At 43.5% G+C, this 26,044-nt stretch overlaps 5 protein-coding genes across 8 annotated transcripts; 3 read left to right on the forward strand and 2 right to left on the reverse strand.

Annotated features, from left to right (window-relative positions):
• Positions 1–388: 388 nt before the first annotated feature.
• LOC115742247 (auxin-responsive protein SAUR32-like) lies at positions 389–1,323 on the reverse strand. The gene has a single exon (XM_030676409.2). The coding sequence runs from the start codon at positions 918–920 to the stop codon at positions 543–545; it is 378 nt and encodes a 125-aa protein (XP_030532269.1). The 5' UTR covers positions 921–1,323; the 3' UTR covers positions 389–542.
• A 7,595-nt stretch (positions 1,324–8,918) lies between these two features.
• On the forward strand, positions 8,919–10,289 carry LOC115742243 (homeobox-leucine zipper protein ATHB-12-like). Its single transcript, XM_030676403.2, has 2 exons — positions 8,919–9,392; positions 9,697–10,289. The coding sequence occupies exons 1-2, from the start codon at positions 9,060–9,062 to the stop codon at positions 10,027–10,029; spliced, it is 666 nt and encodes a 221-aa protein (XP_030532263.1). The 5' UTR covers positions 8,919–9,059; the 3' UTR covers positions 10,030–10,289.
• Positions 10,290–16,827: 6,538 nt separating this feature from the next.
• LOC115742240 (pyridoxal reductase, chloroplastic) lies at positions 16,828–19,373 on the forward strand. 4 transcript variants are annotated; one of them, XM_048271538.1, is made up of 8 exons: positions 16,828–17,128; positions 17,201–17,429; positions 17,842–17,935; positions 18,097–18,220; positions 18,306–18,407; positions 18,555–18,712; positions 18,815–18,911; positions 19,055–19,226. In XM_048271538.1, the coding sequence occupies exons 1-8, from the start codon at positions 16,976–16,978 to the stop codon at positions 19,091–19,093; spliced, it is 996 nt and encodes a 331-aa protein (XP_048127495.1). In that variant the 5' UTR covers positions 16,828–16,975; the 3' UTR covers positions 19,094–19,226. The 4 variants fall into 4 exon arrangements, with proteins under 4 accessions (XP_048127495.1, XP_048127494.1, XP_048127497.1 ...); XM_048271537.1 differs by having other exon boundaries at positions 16,831–17,128; positions 19,084–19,373; XM_048271540.1 differs by having other exon boundaries at positions 16,832–17,128; positions 18,555–18,706; positions 18,818–18,911.
• Positions 19,374–19,775: 402 nt separating this feature from the next.
• On the reverse strand, positions 19,776–21,774 carry LOC115742246 (ubiquitin-60S ribosomal protein L40). Its single transcript, XM_030676408.2, has 5 exons — positions 21,614–21,774; positions 21,442–21,528; positions 20,669–20,771; positions 20,143–20,209; positions 19,776–20,022 (listed from the first exon to the last, which is right to left on the reverse strand). Exons 1-5 carry the CDS (start codon positions 21,714–21,716, stop codon positions 19,996–19,998), a joined length of 387 nt encoding a protein of 128 aa, XP_030532268.1. The 5' UTR covers positions 21,717–21,774; the 3' UTR covers positions 19,776–19,995.
• Positions 21,775–23,302: 1,528 nt separating this feature from the next.
• LOC115742242 (probable 6-phosphogluconolactonase 4, chloroplastic) lies at positions 23,303–26,044 on the forward strand. The gene is made up of 3 exons (XM_030676402.2): positions 23,303–23,822; positions 24,375–24,510; positions 25,320–26,044. The coding sequence occupies exons 1-3, from the start codon at positions 23,446–23,448 to the stop codon at positions 25,779–25,781; spliced, it is 975 nt and encodes a 324-aa protein (XP_030532262.1). The 5' UTR covers positions 23,303–23,445; the 3' UTR covers positions 25,782–26,044.

Consider the following 26,044-nt stretch of genomic DNA (forward strand, 5'->3'; position numbering starts at 1 on the left):
GAAATTGCCCCGACATTTGGAATTCGGATTTTTGAAACGATCAGCAATTCACAAAATTTGCTAGCTGTTTTTTTTTTAATTATTATTTAATTAAATTGATCGACGTTGCTATCAAACCGGTAAAGGGAAAGCATATTGATTTACAAATGAAAGCAATATTCTTCTTCTTTCTTCTTCTTTTTCGCTTTTTCCTTGTCGAGAATATTTACTGGAACATGGGGGAGAAAAAGAAGTAGAAATCCAAAGCATCCACGTCGTTTTTATCAGTAGATCAGAGGCTTTCGTCAACATCGTCATCATCTTCGAGCAGCATTCTCGCCGCCCCGCAAAAAAAAAAAATCAGCTGAAACAAGAGACCTAAAGAGAAGCCCAAAAAGGAAAGAGAGGAAAAAAGAAGAAGAAGAAAGGAAGTGATTCTTCACAGTTGCAGAAGTTATTCACGCATCATCATCGACCGACGCGAACAGACCCAGAACAATCTAATAAACGAAAGGAAGTCCTAGCATATGATAATAATAAGAATAAAGATCGAATCCGTGTGATCAAACCCTGAAGCACCACGCGTGGTGGAGGCCGTGGCCATGGCCGTGCCCGCCGCCGTGAGAGAGGGGGTGGTGGTGGTGGTGGAGGGAGCTCTCCCGGTCGATGGATTGCTGGACGGAGCGGAACTCCTCCACGTGGCAGGGGATGGTGATGGGTCCCTTCTGGTCGAAGCCGAACTCCTCCTCGGCCTCCTTGAGGAGCTCCACGAAACGCGGGTGGTTCACGTACATCACCGGTATCACGAACCTCCTCCTCTCCTCCTCGCCATGCCCCACCATCACCGCCAAGCACCCCTTCGGCACGTCGTGCTCGTGCCGCGGCTGGTGGGGGTGGTGGTGAGGGAAGTGCAGGTGGAACAGCTTGTCTCCGCTTCCCATCGCCGGCCGCCGAACGAGAGACAAAGAAAGAAAGAAACCAGAGAGCGAGAGAGAGAGAGAGACGGGGAGCGAGTCGGGGATGGATGAAGGACTACAATAAGAGGGAGAGGAGAGAGAAGGGCCAAGGGTCGGAGGAGGAGATGGCCAACTGGAAGAGAGTGAAGGAGGAGTCGGTGAGAGATCTGGGTATGTTGCTCATGGTAGACGACGATGGCCGATCAGCATGGAGCAAGCGAGGGAGGGAGGGAGGTCTGGTGGAGGAGGCGGTGGCAGGCTTTTATAATGAGAAGAGACGGCGAACGGAGGAGGAGGTTTTGCCTTTTGGCGTTGGTGTTGTGTTGGTATAGGGTTTGCTCGGTTTTTCGCTTTAGCTTAGCTTATACACAAAGGCAGAGCGAGAGAGAGAGAAACAGTCAATATCTCGTGGGGGTCATCAGTGTGAAGATCAGGTGGTTCTGGTTCTCTCTCTCGCTCGCCAACAAGAAGAAGAAGAAGAAGAGATGAAGGGATTTTATTTTATTTTATTTTTTTTTTTTTTCGGGGTAATTTACAGCTGGAGATCAGAATGCGCTACTTCCGGGATTAGAGGATTTTTGCTGCTTCCAGAGAATATTGCTTAGCTTTTTGATTATGTGATTTATGTGGGGATTTCTCTCAAAGCTTCTCCGTGTTTACGCTGGGGATCCGGCTTTGCTTTTTTTCAAAATTCAGGGATAAGGTCTCGCTAAAGGCCAAATCGGCGCAATTAACTACATCCAACGTGGCAAACCCCTTATATTCACTAAGATATCGTCTATTTGCACAGGGCCGGGACGTGCGCCATAAAATAGAGAATTAATACCCCGAAAACATTTAAAATAATACACGCGTGATTAATCTATCCCAAATTATTATTTTGACTACAAAAACTCCAAATTGATAAATTTGTGATAAATTTACTTTTCATTAATTTTTCGTTAAATTTTATCATCAATTTATCGAGTTGGATGACAAGTAGCAATTGACGTGTGTATCGGTTTGATATTTTTACCTCTACTTGTCACAAGTATATCGGTTTGGAATTTTCTATGGTATTATCTCAGTTTAACGGAAACTAATAAAAAGTAAATTTGTCACAAGTGTACACAGTTTAGAGTTTCTGGTTATCAAAAAATTAGTTTGAGGTAAATTTATCACGGATGTACTAGTTTGAAATTTTTGGTGATCAGAAAAATAGCTTGAGGTAAATTTGTCACACGTGTATTAGTTTAGGGCTTTGGTGGTCAAGATATTAGTTTGCGGTAAATTTATTATGGGTATATCAATTCGGGATTTTTGTGAAAAAAGTAGTTAAGTTTGACACTTTTTGTGGTCGAAAAAATAGTTTGTGGTAAATTTATCACAGGTGTACCAATTGAGGGTTTTTTTGTAATTGTGGTAAATTTATCACACGTGTATCAGTTTGAAGTTTTTCGTGCTATTAATTCTAAAATAAAAGCAAAAGAAATAAAACAATAAATCATGTTCGGTAACACCTTAAAGTGGGATGTATGACCTAAAATCCATTTCTCAAAATCTTCTTATAATCGACTAATCGAATGCACTTCGCGTCCTAGAAATTGTTCCAAAATAAACCTTGATCATAACCTATTCATGGGGTCGCACCTATTTTTCTATTTTGATCCTCCTTCCCTATTTATTTATTCATGTTCTTTAAGCATTAACAAACTTGCTATTTGTATTTCAAGCGGCCAGCAAACAAGAAAGTCAATGCCGAATCCTCGTTGAGGATGCCAATCCATGAATTTAAACCAAAAAAAAAAAAAATTGTATTTCTGGCGTAATAATTACAATGCATATTTTAAAAAAAATTGTATTTTCACCTCAAGACTATTGCCAAAAAGGGCAAAAAGAAAATCAATTGACTCGCAAGTTGCAATGTCGATCTCCAACTACAACCATTTATATTCGTGAATTTGACTTTGCACCCACCCCTCCTCTCTGTTTTTTTTTTGTTTTCCGCCCTCCCCAACTGCTCGCCCGGAACAGATACGGCGGCGCAGCGGAAGGCACGATGATCTCGCGGGGCCTGCTCGTAAGCAAACCTCGAACCGACACGCGGGAGACTGGAGGCGAAAATGCCCTCCCCACGTCAGCTCGCGTGGGGCCCGCGTCGATCGAGAACTGACCGACACGTTCTGCCGGTACACGTCAGCACGGGAGTGGCGTGGGGGTTGGGGGGCACTGCTTGGCGAATTGGCTCGGCGCGCCTGACGGAACCAAAGTCTTCGGCGCAAATAGAGACGTCTGGTCAGCAGCTCCTGCCTTAATCCCAACGTTTTCATCATTTTCCTTCCTTCTTAATTCTCCTTTAGCTTTTCGACCCCACCCCAAAAAATAAAAAAAAAATATCTCCTTTAACGTGAAATCCGTGATCACACGACAAAAATATTAAATTACGGATTACTCGAATAATAATCGTGTTTTTGATTTAGGAAATATATATTTTTTAGGACGTCTGTCAACAAAATCTTATTACGGAATTGAAGATTCGATTAATGACAAAATTACCCTCGATTCCGTTTGATCTTTTTTCACGAATGTTCTAGTTGCGGGCCTGGTGTGGACCGGATCTGACGCCGCAATCAATGGAAGAAGTTGCCGTTCAGCGAAATTACTTGAGTATTTTGTCAACGTGGAAGGTGTGGAGTACAATCTTCTGATGAGCTTCCAAATCAAAGTCAGATTTAGACTTTTCAGAAGATGTGTAGGTTAGAAATTCTTTTTTTTTTTTTTGGGTCGAAGTGTAGGTTAGATATAGGTAGGCACTTTTCAAATCATTCGGATCAGCATAAATCGTCGTTTAAAAGTTTGAGTAATTGAATTGAATAGATTGAATCAAATTCAACTTCATTTTTTTCCTTTCATCTGCTAGGATTTCGACGGAATCGACCTACTCGTAAATCACCGCCATCGCTAACAAGCTAGGGACGTCCAAACCGAATTGAAAATTGGACTGAAGCGCGAACCGAACTGAACTAAAAATTTCGTACATTTTGAAATTCTCACAAATGGTTTCACGGGATTTAACCAGTTGTCTCGGTCGTGAGATATTATTAAAAAATAGAAATCCATGTTATTAAAAGATTTCTTGCGATTATTTCTAGCGTGGAATGAGTCAATTATACATCTCACCCTAAGAAATTTTTTGCAGTGCTCTGGGATTTTCAAAAAGCACTTTTCTTTTCTTTTTCAGTTTACAAAAAGAAGAGCACCAGATGTGTTGCGCTCCGTGCATTATGCAATGGGGCCGGTAGTTGTTGTGGTTTGCACTTTAATCATCTATAAAGTATCAATGAGAATGCCTTGTATTTTATTATTAAGCTCTATTTACCTCCCAAAAAATAAATGATTTGAAATTTTTTATTTTTATTTTTTCATGTAAAGATTGATTATCACCCGATTTGACAATAATTAAAGGATTACTAGTAATCCGTGTCGCTCTCGCTAAAGTGCCCATCCATAGAGATATCAGTATGTCGGGCCTCTATTACCCTTCTTACATCACGGGGATTCGAATAGAAAAAAGAAATGGTTTAAATGCAATCATAAGAGTATGTATATACTCTACGCTTTACTTATTGGGGATTGCAGTTCAATTGGTTTTGAGCACTGCCCTATCAAAGTGATAGCTGGGGGTTTGAGCCCCCGTCCATCCGACGGAATCAAATCCAACAAAAAAATACATTAATTCATCACCCCATTTGGATGAAAAGAGAAACAATGAAATAGCCAAATTTCATTTCCAAAAGGGATTGGATTTCTCTTTTTTTTGGTTTTTTTTTGTTTTTTCGTTTCCCATTTCTCATCAAATAAATAGGAGAATTTCCATTTCATCAATCAATACCGACAACTTCGGGAGAAAAAGAGGCATTTGCCTATTATAGAGACGGTGCGATTTGATTATTATTATTTTAGTATCTTTTTCTATTTTATTTATCGCTTTTCTTTCAGCCTTATAAGAAATACTCGCGATTCGAGAAAGAAAAGAAAAAAGGCTATGGCAATAAAAAAATCTATGCTTTTTGAAGGTGAATTTTGAAAAAAAAAAAATCCTTCTGTCATGTATCCTCGATTAATGCAGCCTTGGATGCTTTAATTGTCAATTCTATCCAGTGAAAGGTTACACCTACGTGTTATTTATTGTGGGGTCATCCCTAATAAATGATCGATTGCATCGATTGAAATAATTTATAACAGAAAATTTTCGTGGACGATTAAAAGATTTTTCGTGAAATAAATGGAGTATTTAAATTGAGAAGTTGATGGATCCGAACAATAAAAAAATTTGAGAAGTTGCTGGGAGCAAGTCATTTTCTAGAGCTTTCATATTAGGTCATATGCGTCCCCCCCGAATTCAATAACAACAGATTCTAATGTATATCCTTATCGACTCGCTCATGACGTAATATGATGTTATGCACTAAGTAGAAATTAAAAAAAAAAAATTTGACGTGAACTTTTCATTTTTGCCCATTTAGCCCTAAACCCTCACGAGGAACTCCAATATAGTTATTCCGACCAAATTCCGCCGGAAATTGCTGACGTGGCAGCACACCCCCTTAGGATTAACGTTGACGACTGGATCGTAACGTCAGCGGTTTCCGGTAAAAATTGGCCAAAAGGATTACCATGAAATTTTCGCGAAGATGTTTAGAACTAATTGGGCATAAACAGAAAGTTTACGATTGGATCGACATTCGACTTAGGATTGATCGGGCGATTTTACCTCTTTAAAAAAAAAACCTCCTCTCGTCTATTTTTAAAAGATAGATTCTTTTGCTTAACCGAACCGTGGAGTCGTTACTCACCCACAAAATGGGATGACCCAGAATTTTTTTTTTGGTCGACCCAGAATGAAAAGGAGATCTTTGTCAAAAGCAAATGATGAACTGGAGCCCTTACTCCATGAAAATGGGGAACCACTCGCACTCCACTTTCAACATTAGTATTTTTTATTTAAATTTCTTTAATCGAACGCGCTCCTCACTTTAATCTTTGTGACTCGGACATAGATTCCCAAAAACATTAGTCCTGTAGACAAAATGAAATATCAATTTCTATTTCGCACCGGCTCCCTCGAGACTGCGTCCGATGGACGGCCCATTCCGGACATGGTGTGAGAACACGACCGGAAAACCGACACGAAGCTGTCGAGAGAAGTAAGAATTCGTAACGGCATGTCCCCGACCTGACTCGAAGCAGACACGAATCGATAATAATTGCTAGCTCTCCAATTGTCTAAGAACTAGCCTTGTGAGTTTGATGGATGGGCCCAAAAGAATGGGCACTTTTAGCCCCTTCCCATTGAGAGAAAAACTATTGCTAGACAGACATTAATATTCTGTCTAAACGCTCTTTTTACGAGTAATTCCAGTTTCACGTTTATACCCTTAAGAACGCTCTCCCTTCGCTTGATGCGCAACTCGATCCATTGATGCCTTCTTGTACGATGCACAATTCGGTCCATTCATTCCTTCTTGTTTAGTAGTCATACTTCTTGTTCAGACCCTCCGACCTCCGGCAAACACTCTTCATCCTTGTCAGACCAAATCGTTTCGGGCCTACCAGCTTCGACGTTATGTCCCCGAATCACACAGCTATTGGAGGGCTATCACTCTGATGCCATATTGTGACACCCTTGAGTTAACGTAATAAGCACACATGATGTTTCGAGCATTTGAATGAGCGGTGTTCCATGAGAATTGGATTCCGCGATGAAATATCTTTCGTCGAAAGTCGTCGAGACATTTTCTATGGTATTTCGGACATGAAATATCACAGGTCAATCCGAATCAACGACAAGTGTATTCCAAATGGAATTGCATGTACAAAAACCCTGCCGAAATTTAATCGACAGAAGCGGATCTAGAAACTCCAGCCAAGAAGTACATCGGAATTCAATCGAACACGCGAGTTTTCACCGAAACTACCGTGCAGGAAAGTAAAAATAGCTAAAAGATAGTGAAAAATGTTTGTTCGCGCGCATGGATCTTCAGTAGACGTACGATGGTATTCACGGTGGTTGTGCCATAATCTCATATGCCACGATTTTGTCTTCAAGTGGTTGCTTCCTTGTGGTCGTGTTTTGGTCACTCCACCAGACTTCAAACTACTCATAACTGCATCCCCGACGCCCTATAGGCATCCGACCTTTTTCGTGATTATCTCGACCGGTAATCCGTCGTCCCTTCTAAATCGATGCCTTTGTCGAACATCATTAACCATACGTCGCCGCCGCATATCGACAACCGGCCAGTAACGATTACCGATGTTCATCGATATTGACAATGATCCTCATCTGCCTAGTAATACCCCCGCGCTCTAGTCACGTGGCTATCCGTGTCGACGACCCAGGCCCGACCTAATCTCGGGCGCGCACAGGTGGCATCCGCGGCGTGGTGGAGCGACCAACATCCAGAAGGGAGCGAGCCTCGTACACGGCTTCGGGAGCCACCTAGCAGTCCCCACGACACGGACGTCCCCACCACCATACAAACCATGCCCTGACAAGCGAAGTTCGCCAGATCAGCCTCTTCAGCCTGAGCTCTCGTGGGCCCCCCCGCGCGATTCTGAACCCTGAATCTGACCGAACGATGTTCTAATCGCACGGGGAAATTCCAAAACCCGGGCCGATGTGAAGTCAGCTTTGGCCCCCGAGCTACTGTGCCCCGCTGCGGACGATGATGATTGATCATGATTGCAAACGCTGTGCTTTCCCGCAGTGGCTCGCTGGCTCCCTCCTCTCTTATCTTTTCCCAGGGTGAAGAAACTTGTAAACCACTCTCAACTTGACAAATCCGACAGGTCGTTTGTCGCTATTAGGCGACCCGAAAGGGACCAACTCCTGAGTTGTAGCGAAGACTAAACGATGATGAACACCATCTTCGTTCCCCGGATGATGTGATGACCGAGCACAAAGATGTTTCTCTGCTTGACGTCTTTGATTGGAGGAAATGACAGAAGACCCCGTTAATCTTTCCCCGGCTGCGCTCGTTTCTCACCCGCAATTGCCCGATGTTGGGAAGATTAAGGCGGCCGGGACGGCTCGGCCACGTAAACGCGACTCTAATGCCCGAGAACCTCACCGAACTCGGATGCGTGGGTTCGTGTAGGATCGAAGTAGGAAAACGCTAGCGCGGGGGTCGTCCCCCCTGGCGGATTCGATCCTTATCGTTTTGGAACGTCGTAATCTCTCGATTAGGTGAGACGCGACTGTTGAGTAAATCCGCATTCAAACGTGTACTAGCCAAGTGGCTGCTTTACTCAGGAGAGTTCACATTGAGCTTGATGTTGATTGATGAATGCGTTCTTGGCTTTCCTCGCATTCGTCTCCATTCTCCGCCTTTGTTGGCATCTCGGTGACGGAAGAACGAGAAGATATACGTTAACTAACGCGAGTTCAAGGCGGCAATTTTTCTTCAATTAGCCAGGTCTCTCGAATCGAATGTGCAGTATAATTCATCCGTGCCGATTACACCATAAGCACCTAGATAGATTCATAGTTCGGCGTGAAGATCCCATCTTTCGGATCGATCTTACTGGAGTTTCCAGTGACGGAAACAAACCTCCCGCTTCGATCCCAGAAAAGCTGTCAAAGGGAAGACTGAGATTTTTTCTGCTTCCATGGTGGTGATCAAGCTTTGTTTTTTCCTTTCCTTTTTCATTCCATGACGTAGCTCAAGTGGTTCATGATAATCAAACAGTGAGGTACAACTACTAGCACCAGAATGGAAAAGAAGAGGAGATAGATAGCGACTACCACAAAGGCGACATTACAAAGAATAATGTAAGAAAGATCACTGCAATACGATATTGACCCGGTTGGCTTTGGATGAAAAAACAATCCTATAATCAATCGCACGTCTTCATCACCCGGAAAGCAATTGATCCAAATCATGTCAAAGGGAAAATCCTCCCTCCACAGCTATACTACTAAAGCCCACGTTAGCCCATACTCTTTTGTTTTTTGGAAAGACATATCAAATCAGCACTCACTCCTCTGTTAACATCAAACTCCATAAGTAGCTTCTCTCGCTTACCCAAGACGTTCTGTAGTGTAGTCTCTGCTGTTGGGTGGCACCGAGGGTGCTGCCGGAGATGGAGAGGAGCGAGGTTTCTGCGGCTGGGAACATGAAGAAGAAGAAGATGGGCAAGAGCAAGAACCTGAAGAAGGGGTTCAGCGACGAGCAGATCAGGCTGCTGGAGACCATGTTCGAGTCCGAGGCAAAGCCCGACCCGAGGCGGAAGGTGGAGCTTGCGCGGGAGCTCGGGCTGGAGCCGCGGCAGGTGGCGATATGGTTCCAGAACAGGAGGGCGCGGTGGAAGTCGAAGCAGGTCGAGCAAGAGTACAGGGTGCTGAGAGCCAGCTATGAGAAGCTGTTGGCTGAGTTCGAGTCTTTGAAGACAGAAAAACAGGATTTGGAGAAAGAGGTAGTTAGTCACTAATCCCCTCCTTTGTTTAATTCCTGGCTAATTGCTGATATTGATCCTTCCGATTATGGTCCTGGAGAAATCACATCAGGGCAAAGAATTTTGAATAAAAGGAGAGATCGACTTCATTTCTTAGGCAATGATTGATGAAAGCTAATCTCCAAATGATTTCAATCTTGAGCACTAGATGAAGTCTGCATGAACTATGACCACATAAGTGACAATTCCGTAGTGCTTTAGGAAACAAGTTGTTCTGGAGAGAAGTATAAACCTCACAATGACAGCCTTCTTTGGTCATTTACAGTTGCAGAAGTTGAGTGGCATGTTAGATAAAAGCCAAGGTGGGGGCAGGGTCTGCGGAGAGACTAGCAATTTGGAGGATGAAGATACTAATTGCGAGAACGAAGCCAACCCAATTCGGCTACGCGAATCTTTCGATCGGAGTTTGATTGTCACCTCACCAGATGACCAATTAAACGAGACGGAGAAGTCCGCGGAAGACGTGCAGGAACATCTAAGCGGGGGTGAAGAGAATTGTTCCATGGCATTGCCAGAGAAATGGAGCAACTTTGGTTCGAATGACATGTTAGACTACCCTTGCAGCAACGTTGCGCCGTGGTGGAACTTCTGGACCTGAGAAGGGGTCGCCTAGGCGATTGAACTTTCGGGATTCAGCGTAACATCGGGGTCTCAGCAGCAGCGAAAACATTGTACAGAACGGGGGTTAGCTGGTGGGGTAAATGGTCCTACTCGAACAGAGACGAAGAGACCGCTTGGTAATAGAGGCATCGCAGATGAGGGAAATGAGGTGAATTTCAGAGCTCGAAGCATGGACTTCTTTTGTGATGTTAGTACAGTGGACATGTAAAGACATGTTGAGGCATTTGCATTTGCATTTGCATTTAGCAGTTGGTTCTTGCTGTTTTCTGCATGCATTTCTTGGCTGCTATTACCATTTCGCTAACCTAAAGAACTCTGAATAACTAACGAACATCGTTAAGGGTACTAAACTTTAACTATATTCGATTTACTAGACGACATGGCATCGCAGGCGACGTATGTTCTGGTTAGCCTAAGTTCAATCATTCCTATCTGGGAGCATCTTGTGAGTTCTCAGCAATCCTTGGCTGACGTTCTTGTGGATAGTTTTGGTCGGGAAGCAGGCCTAGGGGCTGTCACAAAACGTTTGTCTAGATCAAAACCCAGGTTTGAGTGTTCCTGTTCTGAATCAAGCCATTGATGTAAGCCGCTATAATCTTATGTCGGCAATCCCAGGATTAACATAGCTAGAATATAGAAACACGGTAATAGTTTAAAGGAATTTGTGCACCTAATTTCGAATCCATATTGCTTTAGGCGGAATCACGATGATCCGAGTTCAAGTTCTTCTCCTCTGTTACCCTCCGTATCCCTGGCTCAATGAGATAGCCCTCTATTACTCTCTGTATCATTGGCTACTCAATGAGATAGCCCCTCAACTATGCTTGTCCGTATACGTTCCTCATGCGACGTGTTATGAGTTCGTTAGAGCCATAAGGAGGGACTTGAACGTTATTTATAAAGTTTTCAGCTTGGCTCCTCTCATCATGAGCAGGGCTTAACTCGGCCCACACAATGTCAAATTCATATTAGACTGGTTAAGAGTCATTCTATTTTACCTTATTATGCCAACTCCGTAAACGGTATATTACAATATCAATTAACATAAGCGAAAACTCTAATAATTAATGCCACTTCATATCGTAATCCTCTAACTTGTAGTATTTCCTTGAATTCGTCCTCCTCCTTTTTTCTGCGTTTTCAAATTGCGGCGTTAAATTGCTTGCACGGCAGTCTTTGAAGTCGTGCCAGACACCATAATCACTCGCCCTACCTGGTCATGAGATAAATCAAATTAGTCGGTTGGTCAAGTATGGGTTTGACGTTTTTATTTCGAAAAAAACTCTCATTTAATTCGAAACATTTAAAAACTTTCATAGCAGTTGAATACCCACCAATAGAATCCTCTATAATCTTTTTTTCATATTTTTTTAAGACTAAAATGGTATATTGTTTACTTTTATACGGACAAAAACAACCAACAAGCTGTGAAAAATAATCCGTTGCAGCTTAATGTAACAACGATATTTGTCATGCCCCGATTCCCGGACCCGCAACAACCCTACCAAAACGCCTTAGGTCAAAATGGACGACGTCCCAAGCACGTCATCGACCCATTATTTTTATCTTAATAATAACGCATGCGGAACGTGCAATATCCCCAAACAAATAAATTAAAAGCAGTGATAGAATAGTAAGAAGTCAAATCAATCAATACTAACCAAAAATCACTTTTATTTAATTATCTTGTTAATCCTGGGAAGTACGTACATACAAGCCCTACCTCCGGGCCACTTTCTACAGTTCTAAAAAAAAATATCAGTTCGGGGTTGGGGGTTAACACTACTTCATGCTACTCAAAAAGAAGTCACGCTCACTTCTAGCTTCCTATAGTTAAGGCCTGAAAAATGGTTAACAATAACGGGTGAGATATAAAATCTCCGTGAGTCAACGCCTAAGTCCGAGTAGGACATTGACTTGCTCAAGGCAGCCTAAACATGCGGGATAATATTGATAACAGATCAATAGCGTGGCGTGACTCACGCCACGCTATATCTACCACATGGCCAAGTACAATATCACGGTGAATCTTCAATCACATGCAAACTTACCCCGCCTTGGTTCACATGACGAACAGTTCGTAGCATAACAACCAATAACATATAAACCAAGGCACTCAACCGTAACACTCATCACAATCTCATACATAATGTATCACACATGTTCCGGTTATTAGAGACCATCGGGCCCAGCGTACACGACTAGTGTGGCTTAACACTATGACTAGCGGTGTCTACCGGCATGACCAGGCTTCGTCCCTTACTTCCGGCGACGGCGTCCGATAGTCCATAAAATTCGTACGATTGGCACGACACGAAACTACCAAAAATCCTTGTAGGGGCTTCGGTCCTTCACAAGCTGCGACCGGCGTCTAATAAGTCATGTTATTCCGTACGACTAGCACGGTACGAACTTACTAGGAAACCGTACGACTTGCACGGTATAATCTCATCATATGACTACACAAGCACACCGGATAATCAAGCCAATTCTTATCTTTGCATTTAATTCAATGCACTAACAAACAGTCGTGTTCAAAACTTGGCTCGAGGCCATTTTTATGCTCAAAATTCAGTCCACACGTGGTCATATAGATATACAAATCATCCACAAGATTTTGCAACCATAAACAGGGTGATCACTCACATCAATCCAGACAAGTAGCAGCCATTATACAATCACCCAATAATAATACAATAATCGCCCAATAATAATAATAATCGTATAATAATAATTAATTAACGTAATTAATTATCTCGATCACATTTAATCAATCAATCTCGATTAACTAATCCAGACTTCCATTAGTAATACCAAAATATTTAGCTGACTCAGCTTCACGCAAGTAATTCGATCTCATGCAATTAAATTATCCGGTCCCAGCTAAAAAAATCTAATTAGAAGTTAATAATATTAAATCTATCCTTAAACGCAGTTAACACCCTATTCGTAGTTTAGGGGTTAACTCACCACTCCTGCGTTCGATATCGAGTCGGATTCTGGGATCACATTACAAACTCCCGTATCGGGTCGTGTCCACGTGCGACTTTGGGTTGGCTCAACCTTGGGTCGGAACCGCGGCGGCAATGAGGCAACTACACGGTGGCTGAACAAAGATAAGGTTCGGGTTTAGGGGTTATCGGTCAGAATTTCGGTTCGGGTGATTCGGATCCTCGGGTTAGCGCCGCGTCACGGATTTAAGCGTCGGAGCTAGCACATTCTCAGGTCCTCGGTTATTTTCGGATTTGGGACTACACTGTTTAGGTCTCGGGTGGCTGATGGAAGTGACGAACAGTGGAGGTTGGGATTGCGGCGTCACAAAAGCGAGGGAACGTGGGCTGTGGTTCATCGTCGGGACTGAGCAGAAGCTAGGGAGTGATCGGGCGGACGTCGAGGAGTCGAGTCAGTGGGCTGGCGTTTGGGAAACTCGAGACAGCGGCGTCGGGTCACGACGCGGTTGGGCCGCAATGGCGGTTCGGGACTGGCGACGGCCGGATCTGGGTCGGATAGAGTTTGGTGCGGCGGCGCAAGCCACGTTGGCCCTCGGGCCAGCGGCCTCGCGAGTATCAAGCAGACCAACGGCGTCGAACCGAAGTTGGCGCGGCGCAAAACGGCAACTGGGTGGGTGGTCGTGCAGATTTTGGGGGGTCTGCTCGCGCACGAAAGGAAAAGAAGAAGGAGAAGAAGAAAGAGAGAGAGAGGAGTGGGGTCACGTCGTGGGGGAGGGGGGAAAGCTGAGAGAGAGAAAAGAAGAAAAAAACGTGGGGAGGGGGAAACTTGGCCAGGAAGTGGGGGAGAAAAGTCAAAAAAGATAAAATTTGGGGAAGAGGGTGATGAGGTGGGCAATGATGTCACCTTAGCTAAAGTGGGGTGGCTGCACAAATTTTTGGGGGAATGGCGGCCGAATAATGAAAATGAGAAATGGGACTCACTAATTCAAAATAAACATTAATAATTTTGTTTTACACAAATAAAACTTAGAAGCAAAATGGTAATTTAACAAATCGACCTCGAACGGTCATTTAGCTCAATCTATTGAGGGTAAAATCGAGATTTTCGCATTTAGGGTTCGGATAAAATTGGATTTGCGCCGACGAGTCCGTGGTATTACAAATCAAAGTTTGACTATTCAAACTTGACTTTTTCTCGACGAACGTTTCGAACGACTAATCATCCTCTCTTAAATCCTCAAAATCCAAATTTATTTTCCACGCTGGAATTTATAATTTTTTTACGGATGTTGAAATTTCAGGACATCACAATATTGGTCTGGATAACTCTTTTGGAACTGAATTTTGAGATAAGTTAGAGAAAAATGGTTTGTGATAGTGTTAATTAGCGAGATAGTTATCCCATAAAGCTCGGGAAATCCTAGTATGCTACGACTACATTAGGAAACTTGTTTGTTTGTTTCTTTCATTCTTTCGACTTAGTTTTCTGTTATACTGTACAATGTTAGCTTCTCAAATTTCGACCTTACTATCATGATAGTATGACAGTGTAATAGTGAAATGCTAGCCATAACATCATAGGTGAATCCCGCTATGATTGCTAAATATAGTTTGTCATTCATAACATTTGCGGTTGATATTGCACAGTTATGTTACACTATTAGCTTCTCAAATGCCTAGATTATTTTCGCACTCTTAGACTTGGCACTGAACTATTTCGATTCAGAAACCTCGAAGAAAAGATCTGTTCGAATCGATTGTTATGCATCAAGAAGAGATTGTCCTCAATGGAGGGTTGGAGGGATCAGAGGAAATGGCTGTTCCGCGAAGACTTCGAGGGACATCCCATGGGCGATTCGCTCGGGTCAATGCTCACGGCATTCGCCCAAGTAGCTCAAAGCAAACACCAAAGAGAACTGTCGTCCTGCGGAGGAGAGAGCCGTGAGCCGGCGGCCACGACTTCGACAGGTGCGCCAAGGAAAGGAGAAATCCTGGAAAGGGCCGGTGGGAGTAACAAGTTGGTCATTGGTAACCCGGGGAGAGCAGAAGGAAAGAGGAAAGCGATGGAAGGAACACTCTCGGGTGGGGACGTGCAGCACCGCCTCCGGCCCTGGAAAGAAGTTGCCGAAGAGGGAATTGGGCTCGTGGCTCAGCCGCAACCGGGAATGGAGTTTGGGAGAAGAGAAGAGTTGCGGTACTAAGGGAAAGGTCGGCCTCACCCCAAAAGCAGGAGAGGGCAGCAGCAGGAAAAGTAAGGGGAGTCCGCCGGCCCCTTGTGATCCGCCGGTGGATATGCCTCAGGAATTCAAAGACCGAATCGATCGCATGGGCGGGAAAGAGGTCAAGCTAGTGATTGAGAACGAGCTGCCGCGGATGGACATGGATAGACATATATGTCGCCTGTTGATTCCCAAGAACCAAGTCCGCGATCCAAGCTTTCTCAGAGACGAAGAAAGCCGAGTCGGGGAAAGTGCAGAACGCGATAGACGTGTGCGTGATCGGCCCGAAGCAAAAAGGGGTGTTGAAATTCGCGTTGTTGGAGATGGGTAGTAGGGACAAAGCGAAACCATCGTTGATCTACATCTTCAGGTCCGGTTGGAACAACTTTGCTTTGGAGAACAAGCTGAGAGCGGGCGACAGGAATCAAATCTGGTCGTTCCGAGTTGATTCCGACAGACTGTTGCAACAGGCTTTGCTTTGCTCTGGTCAACCTCTATGACAGACGAAACGGCAGAGACGCGGGTGTCGGCCACGGTAGCGACGACAGCAACAATAGCAGCGGTTCATGCTCAGTTCCTGGTGGCTCGAGCTCTGAGCATGGAAGCACTAGTAGCCCCAAGAAGGACTAGTCTCTGTGTCCATACAACTTCAATTTGGGTCGATGGATCTTGTCAATTTTGAACTAAACCAACATTTGGTTAACATCACGACCAAAAAACATTTGGCAGTCGAGGGATCGAATGAAATGATACTTTGACCCAAAAAAATAAAAAAGATTTACAGGTGTCGTTTTGATCCTTTTCTAGGAATTGTATTTTGAATTGTGAATTTCATTGCATCGGAAAGTTCTTTTCGAAAAAATCCTAAACCTATTTTATTTTAGTCAATTCAATCATAAACCTTTCAAAAAATTTATGAATTTGTACAAATACCAACTTCGATCAAGACCACCTTAAAAAAAAAAAAATGCGGGATAGTGCCACGAAGGTGAGGCAGCATGCAAGAATAACAGAAAAGACCCAAAGGAAAAAAGAATCAAATGCCCGATTTGGAATGGACGATAGATAACGTGGACACGTTCAAAATTGAGTAAACGATCATACATCTTTAGGTTGCGGATATAATCGCCACCCACTGATGAAGCGTGCTCGTTTTTCTCGTTTGATGCCTTGAAATTTCCGATCAAAATTGGCCCGGCGAGCATTAGCCTCTTGCCAAGGCCGGATCTAGGGAGGGGAGCCCTTGCTGGGGTTCGTCCTCGTCCAGCTGGGCCTCGCCTGTGGCGAGAGACGACGACCCTCGCTCGCCATGGTCGGTGGTCAACTACCGACTAAAGGAAGAAAAATGGAAAGAAACTAAGAAAAAAGATATTTAAGTATTATTAAAAATTATTCACGTCGGTGCCGATTATATCACGTAAGATTGCCGGCGTCCTCATCAGTAATTTCAGATCAAAATTGATCGGATGAACTTAATTGGTAAAGTTTGATAGTTTTTTTTTATTGTGGGCATATGTTTTAACTTAATGGCTCGGTGTCAGCGAGCCATAATGGGTTAGAGCCAATCCGTTGCCAACTGACCGTCGGACGCATCCACTTCATAAAGATTAAACAGGTCAGAATATCATCTGAACAACCATACTTGTAATATCCAATAGGAGCCTGCGGATCCCATTTTCTAACCACACAACGAGCACGGAACACAGCATGAGGCGGACGATGAACTGAACAGCAGAGAAGCAAGCAGCTGTGAATGTTAATGGCGTCCTCCACCCTGACATTATTAACACCCTCGGCGTATTTTAGCCCCTCGAGCTTCACTCCTCAAAGCGAGGCCTCTGTTCCTTCCTCACTCCTCAAGTCCCTCAAGCTCCCTCCTTTTTGGCCATGGCAGAATCGGAAAAAGGTAAACGCGATGCCCAACTCTTTCTTTTCTGTAAGGATTTGCTGAAGCGTTTGAAATTGGTGCGGAGCTTAGGTGAAGATGGGCCCGCTGAGCGTGTCTCCAATGGGGTTTGGGACGTGGGCATGGGGGAATCAGCTCCTGTGGGGTTATCAAGAATCGATGGACTCTGATCTTCAAAGGGTCTTCAATTTGGCTGTTGAGAATGGGGTCAATCTATTCGATACGGCCGATTCTTACGGCACTGGTAGGTTGAATGGGCAGAGCGAGAAGCTCCTGGGGAAGTTCATCAAAGACCTTCAAGGTCTCTCTCTCTCTCTCTCTGGAATGGATGAATGTGAAACTTTGCACGTTTGAGGGGATCGAATTGCCATGCTTGAATGAGTGAAGCTTTGGTGTTGTTTACCTGATCATTTCGAGGAAGATAATCCTTATAATGAGTCTGTAATTAGCTGATTTCCTGTCTAAGTGATTGCTTTTAATGGGTTAGTGAAGGTGGAGACCAAATGTTCTTTCCATTAAAATGTGAAACTACACGAAAATGTCAACTGCAATGCTGAGAGATATCAGCTCCATGAAACTGTAAAATTGCATCACACTTGCAGATTGCTAATTGAAATCTCAACCGAAGTTGTCCGAAAATGCTTTGCTCGAATAGTTTCTCTTTCTCTGATCCGATTCATCCAACTGGTTGAATCACTTCCATGCATTAGTAGGGAAAGAGCAGGGACAAGACGAGATCGTGATAGCTACAAAGTTTGCTGCCTACCCCTGGCGACTTACGCCTGGCCAGTTCGTGGACGCGTGCAAGTATGTCGCGCTCACTCTTATGCTCTATGAAAAAGACAATGCTCATTTCTTCCGTATGGCAACTCAAAGAATGAGGGAGCGGGGATGGAGAAGGAAGTCCCGGTCCTCTCTGTACTTTGGCTTCTCAAGAAGAATCATGACGAGTATGTGGATCGTTTCAGGGCCTCTATGGAGCGACTGCAGATCGAGCAAATTGGAATCGGACAATTGCATTGGTCGACTGCAAATTACGCCCCTCTTCAGGAGTTAGCCCTCTGGGATGGTTTAGTGGCAATGTATGAAAAGGTTATCGTGATTCACTCTTAAGCCGTGAAATCTTTCCCAGTTATGTACTACTTTCAAGTTCCTACAACTTGCCGCGATAATTTAGGGTTTAGTTCGAGCGGTCGGGGTGAGCAATTATGGACCAAAGCAGCTAGTAAAGATTCACGAGTACCTCACAGCCCGAGGCATTCCTCTAAGTTGTGCTCAGGTGAATGTGAAGCTCTAGATCGAATTTGAATACTTTTCCAATTTGTTGTCTGTTAAAGCTTTTCCGAGATGGGTTCGGGGAGCTCATCATTGTGCGGCAATCGGCTCTCGCCTAGACTTTGGATCATGATCACGTTTGTGCTCGCAGGTCCAGTTTTCATTGCTTAGCATGGGAGAAGATCAGTTTGAGATAAAGAAGATATGTGATTCTTTGGGGATCCGTTTGATTGCTTATAGTCCTCTGGGACTTGGAATGCTGACAGGAAAGTACACACGTTCCAAACTACCACGGGGTCCCCGGTATGGAAGTTCCATTACTTCACCTTAAGATTTTGGTGAACTGACTTTGGTAAAAATTGCTTATTTATGCAAGTCTCTGCTATCTCCTCATGAGTTGCGTAATCGTCACAGTTCATTCCTGTTCCGACAAATTCTTCCTGGACTGAAGCCCTTGTTATCTTCGCTAGAAGATATCGCGCAAAGGCGGCAAAAAACCATACCTCAGGTAAACTGCTATGAATCTTCCTTCTTGTGAATTCTTAACCTCTGCCATAAGCTGTTCCTTCTCGTGATCTGGCCAGTCTGGCTTCGAAAAGAGGATTGCCCGGTTATCTACCGTTGTCCCCTGATCTTATTGGACTTGCCCTGTTGGTAATGGGAGATTGTTCCGTGAGCAGGTTGCTATAAACTGGTGCATCTGTAAGGGCGCAATTCCGATACCGGGAGTTAAGACAGTGGAGCAGGCCGAGGAAAACTTGGGCGCTCTAGGTTGGCGCCTCAGTGGCAGCGAGTTGCTTCAGTTAGAAAACGCAGCGGAAGAATCTCCAAAGAAGATGATCCAAAACATTTTTCAGACGAAGTGAAAAATTCAATGGGACGGCGACTGAAGGCCGCCAATTGCTAAAGCATCAGCTCATCTGAAGTTGGACGGGCTAAAGGTGTTCAAGCTTCGACGCCCCCCCTCCCCGCAGAGAAAAAAAAAAGGCATTCGAGCACGGGAATTTCTCATTTTAGAGAAGAATGGGTAAAGGCAAGGGTAACGAGCTTAAAACCGCAGTAGCTGCTGAAACGTTCCTGCTGCTGTCTCGCTTGTTTTGGGCAGTTGCAGTTCCTCTGGATAGGGCTCGTTTATTTGTTCAGGGGCCAACTTTGTGCTTGGTATGTGTCGATGTGGGTGTGTGCGTTCCCTCTTACGTTCAGTTTTCTTTGTCGGCACAACCATTCTTGTTGGAAATACTTAAATGATGCGAATAATATATTTTCACTTCCAAATGTGCTTATGGTTGTATGGTTCTCGACATTCATTATAATTCATTATACATCAATCATAACGATCATCCTCGATTGCAAACAAAACTCCGAGAGATAGTACAGAAGAAAGGAGATCTTTGATTGAAACTCTACCAACACTTCGAATCAAATTGAGAGATGCAATATAGAAATGCTGGGCACAAATGTACTGCCAGTGACTACTAATACCGGTAACCGAAAAAGGTTCTGCTTCTCACGGAATATATTGAAATAGTTAAGCTTCCTGAGTCGGAATGCACCAAACAAAACGCACGCCAAAGCCCTTCAAAATCAGCAATCTACTTGATCTTCTTCTTTGGCCTCAGCTGCAATTGAAGTCGAGATGGACAAATACAATTAGCCCAAAAAGAGAGATGAATATGGAGAGGGGCTGATGAAAAGAGAGAGACACCAAAAGCAACTGATGGAATTACTGAATTATCTACCTGGTTGCTGTGTCCGCACTTCTTTTTCCTGCAGTTGACAGCGCGAGGGTGGAGGCGAGCATAGCATCTGTAGCCCAGAAGCATTCCGCATTAGAAAATCCGAAGCAACCCAAACATGCATTTTTATCTCACTAAAGGCTACCACATCTAACTAAGGACACTACAAGGAAGCATTCGACTAGGCCAATGGAGCGAGAAAAGATGCCTGTCGCTGGAGGTCATTTTATGAATTGCCATTTCTAATAATCTATCTTCACTAATGTAATGTCATATAGGGAACTGAGGAAAAAGAAATGCCTGAATTGATAGGTGAATTCCATCTTTTTTCCCCTAAAAAACTAAGGCAAAGTTGAACAGGTAGATCATTCAGCAGCAGGATTCACTGTTCCGGAAATTTCCAATACCAAAGCATACTTCTTACTTGCACCTTTGCAAAAAATGCAAGGAGAGCGATATAGAGGATAAACAATTGCAACTGTCGCGCATGAAAATCACGTGATATTCATTGTGTCAAAAGTCTACTTACTTGCGACAAATCATCTTGTCCTGGTTGTATTTTCTGGCCAATGCCATCAATGAGGGCTCGATAATGCCTCCTCGAAGCCTTAGGACCAAGTGCAAAGTTGATTCTGCACAATGCAACAATGAGGATGATCAGTCCATTAATTTTAAGGAGACAGAAAACGCACCAATTTGCAGAGTCCTACTTGTAGCTGACTAGCCATGACCAGCGAGCAACCAACATACCGTGAATTTTGGTCACGAGTAAATTTCAACGTGATATCCATACACGCCCAGAAATATTTCTGAGCCCTATTATCGATTGCTGTGTTTTCATCAAGTTAAATATTGATCACATTAGTGCCAAACAAAAAAATCAGTCGCAAAGCGAATAATTTGCGTCCTTTTTCCTTGGCATGTAGCAACACCAGCCAGATTATCATGTAAAAGAAACCGTAGATCCACTTTGTTAGGTCTGATCATTAATTTTCACCCAACAATAGATGTCCTTTTCTTGCGTATGAAAAAGGACAGATTGTTAGAACACTTCAACCTTCATTTTCCCCGAACACAGCAAAGATTACAGCAGAATATATGTACCTTAATTCGGAGCTTAAAACACTGTGATCATCGCATACCTAACAGATAAGATTCTACTCAGCGATCCTCCAAAGTTGGACGCCTTCAACAATCAGCTGAAGTTTCGAAAACACAGGCACACAGCTCCCGACGGCCAATTCAGTAAGCTACGATCTAGCTATCTAGAACGCAAAAGCAAGCTCAGGTACACGAGCAAACCTTTCTGGATGTTGTAATCAGCCAGCGTACGGCCATCCTCGAGCTGCTTCCCGGCGAAGATCAACCTCTGCTGGTCCGGAGGGATTCCTAAAACATTCAAAAAGAAACGCACAACGTCAAACATCTGAATTCACTAACGATCGAGAACTTCCAGAATCAGGAATTTACGTACCCTCCTTGTCCTGGATCTTGGCCTTGACATTGTCAATGGTGTCGCTAGACTCGACCTCGAGGGTTATGGTCTTGCCGGTTAGGGTTTTCACGAAGATCTGCATTTTCGCGCGGCCGAGAGACGCTTTTCCGGTGCCAGCTTCTGTTGATGTAGGTGGAGCTTTCGTTTTATACGAGGCAATTTCCGAGACTAGGGTTTTGGATGTAGGCTCTGTTTGGTTCTTCGGTTTGGATATTCTTACGAGGGATAGGGAGTTCTTAGTTTTCACCGCCGCACCGGGATAAGAATTGTCAATTGCTAACCAGTCCTTTTAAGCAGGGGTGAGCGGTTTTCGGTTTGATCCGATTTTCCTCAAGAACTGAGAACTGGACTAGTAGTGCCAGTTCTCAAGTTTATGAACTGGAGACCAGATTGCCGATTCGGTCATGTTATCGAGCAGTCCAATGGAGTTAAGCAAATACTATCAAGGTTATTATTTTCAAAGAAATGATTCTAAAATAGAAGGTTTTTCTCAAAAAAAAAAAAAAACGAGATGATAGAATTTCCGAGCATAATTCAGTATTGTTCGGTGGAGTCATGGCAATAGAAGCAGCGAAATAAACATGTGGTCCAAATCTCAACCGCACGAGACCTCGTAAATGTAAAAAAAAAAAATTAAAATTGATCGGTCCGATCCGGATGATCCGGTTCGGTTATGTACCTCTGGAACAGGGAATCGGATTGCCGCCCTTTGGAACAGGGAATCGAACCATTGGTTCGGTCCGGGCTGTTCCCGATCCGGTCGATCCGACTTGCTCACCCTTACTTTTAAGTCGGCTTTTTGGTTTTTATTGTTTTTAAAAATTGTCAATTAGATTAATAAAACAAGGCAATAGTTTTTTTTTTCTTAATAAAGTAAACTATTGCGGAAAACAAAAATGGGCAGTGGTGGAGATAAATTAGCCCAATTTAGGCTTTTTTTCACTTAAGAAAAAAAAAGTCAATTTTCAACTTTTAATTTGTCGATATCCATATATCCATAAATCACAGTGCTTAAATTAAAGAAGCGGATGGTAATACACAACCAAGAAAGTTATACGTCACCCAAAAATTTATAAAAAAAAAAAATACATTACGCAAAGAAATCGTACACATTTATATGGAATGATAAAATAATTTCAAAATTAAAAATTAAAAATACAAGAGATGACAAAGAATTTTTTTTTTTTTTGTGGACGGACAACAAAGAATTAAAACGTCAATATATGCAAAATAAGCGGTTGAGAATATTTGAGAAAGGAAAAGAAAATTTGATTGAGATGCCATAATTACTTCATCAAATCTTATAAATGACGTGAATTGATGTCCCGATTATGTGTTTTTACATAGAAATTTGTTCGTAGGTTATGTGAATCGGATGTCCCGAGCACGCATGATAACATTTCTGGAGTAAATTTCTACTCTACAAGAGCTTTTAGAGTAGAAATCAGTTTAGTTACGTAGCTTCATATTTTTATTTTTGAAAAAAAAAATTTTACTTTTACTTTTATTTAGAAGTTGATTTTAGAGCGTCCTCCTAGTATCCCTAATTTTACGACGAAAGTGCCCATTTCTGTCGATCGCTAGGGAAAAACCGAAAAAGCCCTTGAAACTCGTCGTTAGTCCCAAAAAAAAAAAAACAGTAACTTAAACCGGAAATTCACCCTTCCCTCCCACGTGTCGCCAAAAACCTCGCCGGCCATCACCGTCAGTGTCGCCGACTCGCCGCGGACACCTAAAACCTTCCCCACCACCACCGCCACCACCGAAAGGTCAAGCCCCGCGCTCCAACACGTCGCCACCAAACTCACCAAATGCCCCATAAATCTCCACTTCGCATGGCCTCTCTCTCCTCCTCGCTCCGCTCGTTCTCCCCAGGACGCCACCTCCTCCTCTCGCGCGCGTCGCCGCTCTCGTCCCGATCGCCGCCGAAACGGCTCGCCTTCTCCATCGATTTCGGAGGCCTCTCTCTGATCGGCACTCGCTCGAGGAACGTCGGCTCCAGGGCGAAATCGTCGATGGCCGGAACCGCGACCGAGAGCGGTGAGAAGAAGGTGGAGGTGTTCGACACCGAGGAGGATCTCGCTGTTTCTCTGGCGAAGTACACCGCTGATTTGTCTGCTAAGTTCGTCGAGAAAAGAGGAGCGTTCAGCGTCGTCTTGTCCGGAGGTTCGTTGATCAAGTCACTCAGGTTTGGAGCTGATTTTCATTGGCTTTTCTGTGTGTTTGCGGTAATAACTTTCTGGACTCCGAGGGAATTTATCTAACTTTCGGCAGTTCAGTCACTCGTGGGAGGGAATTAGAGGAGTGATTGCTAAACCGAAGAATTAGGGCTTGAGGAAGATTACAACTCAGTGAAATTTTTTCAGTGGATGAATGGCGGAAGAAAACGAACTTAACAAGTTTGTTTGGCTGAAGATTTGTGCGTTTGGTTAGTAACTCAAAGTTGTTTTTCAACTGCTGTTGAGATTTAGGCCACCATTTGTGTAGCCTTTGGGGGTGGTTGAGCTAGTTTAGTGAGCAAGACCGAGATTTCTGAAGCATAGTGCTTGACTAGACACTGAAGTTGGGCTCTTTCAGCGTCAAATAGCTAATCATCTTTGGCATAAAGAATTAGAATCACCATTAGTTGGTGGCTTTACGATACCATTAGAAGGTCAAGATTGGAGTGTTGTTTGATTATGTGTCTTTGATTTACTTTACACTAGAAAGAGCTTGGCTTATTGTGCGAGATGCATTTCAGGAAACTAGTTGAAGCGCCGTACATTGATTCGGTGGACTGGTCGAAATGGCACGTTCTCTGGGTGGATGAGAGAGTTGTGCCCAAGGATCACGATGATAGTAACTACAAGCTCGCTTACAATGGCTTTCTATCACAGGTATGTCTATTTTCTCTAAAAGGCCGATTCTTAATGTCATTTACACTTCTCCAAAATGCAAAGTTCATGCTCTGATGGTGTGTGTTGATATGCTTGTTGCTGTTATTCCTCTTGCTAGATCATCCGAAGACACTTCTTGTCATTAGATTGCACAGAATGTTACACTAGCAAGTAGCGTTTTCTAAGGTTGATAGGGTACCCATTGGTTTTGAGCTCTGTTACTTCGAGGTGCATTTTTGCATTGAAACGGGTCAAATGGATGAATTGGGATTGAATAAGGCAAAGCAAATCCCAACCCGCTTTTTAAGGGTCACTACTGACAATTCAAGAGAGAGCTCAGTCAACTAAATTGGGATTGCATGATTGTATATTTAGCTGATTGGGAGTGCTTACTTACTTGGGTGTATCTGTATTGGTGCAGATGAAAGTGGATGTGATGCATCTTTGATGATATGTTGTGTGCTCGGTTTCTGTCATAAATAGTTTCCAGACCTAGTTTTTGGCAGATGTCTTCAGTAGTTTTGATCTATTAGGTCATCTGTTTTTTTCTATTTTACCTGCTATCAGTGGCTATCCAGAGGCTCCATCTTATGCTTGATTAACTTAAGCTTCGCATTAAGAACCTAAAGGAGCATGAGTCATATAATCTACGGAACGTGATCAGGAAAAAGAAAAATTCTTGTGCAGTCTCTAAGGTTGACATGTATGAAAACAGATACAGCACATTTCTTTGGCTGTAAGGGAGATCATTTTGAATTGTAAGATTCTTGACTGACCAGCCATTTTTCTTGCTACTTTCCCTACTGTAGGTGCCGGTACTTCCTGGCAATGTCTATGCAATTAACGACGCTTTGTCGGCAGAGGGTGCAGCGGATGATTATGAGACATGTATTAAGCATTTAGTGAAGAGCAACATAGTAGCGTCATCAGAAAGTGGGTTCCCAAAGTTCGATCTCATGCTTCTGGGAATGGGTCCCGATGGACATGTTGCCTCTCTTTTCCCTGGTCATCCTCTTGTCCACGAAAACAAGAAATGGGTCGCCTTCATTAAGGAATCGCCGAAACCACCTCCAGAGAGAATTACTTTTACCTTCCCTGTGATCAACGCATCTGCACACATTGCGCTAGTAGTTGCTGGAGCTGGAAAAGCTGGTGCAGTGCATGCTGCATTGGGTAAAAGTAATTCTCCTGGGCAATTACCTGTTGAAATGGTTTCGCCTGAGGGCGAGCTGACTTGGTTCTTGGACAAGGGTGCTGCTTCAAAGCTGTAGTAGCAAGGCTATGCTATATTTGTGCGGTGTTTCTTCCTTTATAATCAAGTCATCGAGATCTTACTGGTTCTGTACCTTTACATGTACAGGATCTGGGAGATGTCGATGCCATTGCCCAATCATCAAGGACAGTTCTTGCAATCTGTGCGTCACAGGATCACAGCATCAACGAAATAAAACAGAGTGAACTCGATACATGCATCTTCCTTTGTAACTTGCCTCACGTACTTTTGATTTATGTAACATGGTTTTGGGTTTTGTTA

The sequence above is a fragment of the Rhodamnia argentea genome, chromosome 10 (assembly GCF_020921035.1).
Source record: "Rhodamnia argentea isolate NSW1041297 chromosome 10, ASM2092103v1, whole genome shotgun sequence".
NCBI lineage: Eukaryota > Viridiplantae > Streptophyta > Magnoliopsida > Myrtales > Myrtaceae > Rhodamnia > Rhodamnia argentea.

What these genes read in the sequence shown, in the direction of transcription:
- LOC115742247 (XM_030676409.2), bottom strand. Translation starts at nt 920, where the DNA reads ATGGGAAGCGGAGACAAGCTGTTCCACCTGCACTTCCCTCACCACCAC.
- LOC115742243 (XM_030676403.2), top strand. Translation starts at nt 9,060, where the DNA reads ATGGAGAGGAGCGAGGTTTCTGCGGCTGGGAACATGAAGAAGAAGAAG. An exon ending in AACAGGATTTGGAGAAAGAG is followed by an intron (nt 9,393 to 9,696) that starts GTAGTTAGTCAC and finishes GGTCATTTACAG; the next exon opens with TTGCAGAAGTTGAGTGGCAT.
- LOC115742240 (XM_048271537.1), top strand. Translation starts at nt 16,976, where the DNA reads ATGTTAATGGCGTCCTCCACCCTGACATTATTAACACCCTCGGCGTAT. An exon ending in CATGGCAGAATCGGAAAAAG is followed by an intron (nt 17,129 to 17,200) that starts GTAAACGCGATG and finishes TGCGGAGCTTAG; the next exon opens with GTGAAGATGGGCCCGCTGAG. An exon ending in TTCCTCTAAGTTGTGCTCAG is followed by an intron (nt 18,408 to 18,554) that starts GTGAATGTGAAG and finishes TTGTGCTCGCAG; the next exon opens with GTCCAGTTTTCATTGCTTAG.
- LOC115742246 (XM_030676408.2), bottom strand. Translation starts at nt 21,716, where the DNA reads ATGCAGATCTTCGTGAAAACCCTAACCGGCAAGACCATAACCCTCGAG. An exon ending in CAAGATCCAGGACAAGGAGG is followed by an intron (nt 21,529 to 21,613) that starts GTACGTAAATTC and finishes TGAATGTTTTAG; the next exon opens with GAATCCCTCCGGACCAGCAG. An exon ending in AGTGCGGACACAGCAACCAG is followed by an intron (nt 20,023 to 20,142) that starts GTAGATAATTCA and finishes CTTCAATTGCAG; the next exon opens with CTGAGGCCAAAGAAGAAGAT.
- LOC115742242 (XM_030676402.2), top strand. Translation starts at nt 23,446, where the DNA reads ATGCCCCATAAATCTCCACTTCGCATGGCCTCTCTCTCCTCCTCGCTC. An exon ending in TCGTTGATCAAGTCACTCAG is followed by an intron (nt 23,823 to 24,374) that starts GTTTGGAGCTGA and finishes GATGCATTTCAG; the next exon opens with GAAACTAGTTGAAGCGCCGT. An exon ending in ACAATGGCTTTCTATCACAG is followed by an intron (nt 24,511 to 25,319) that starts GTATGTCTATTT and finishes TCCCTACTGTAG; the next exon opens with GTGCCGGTACTTCCTGGCAA.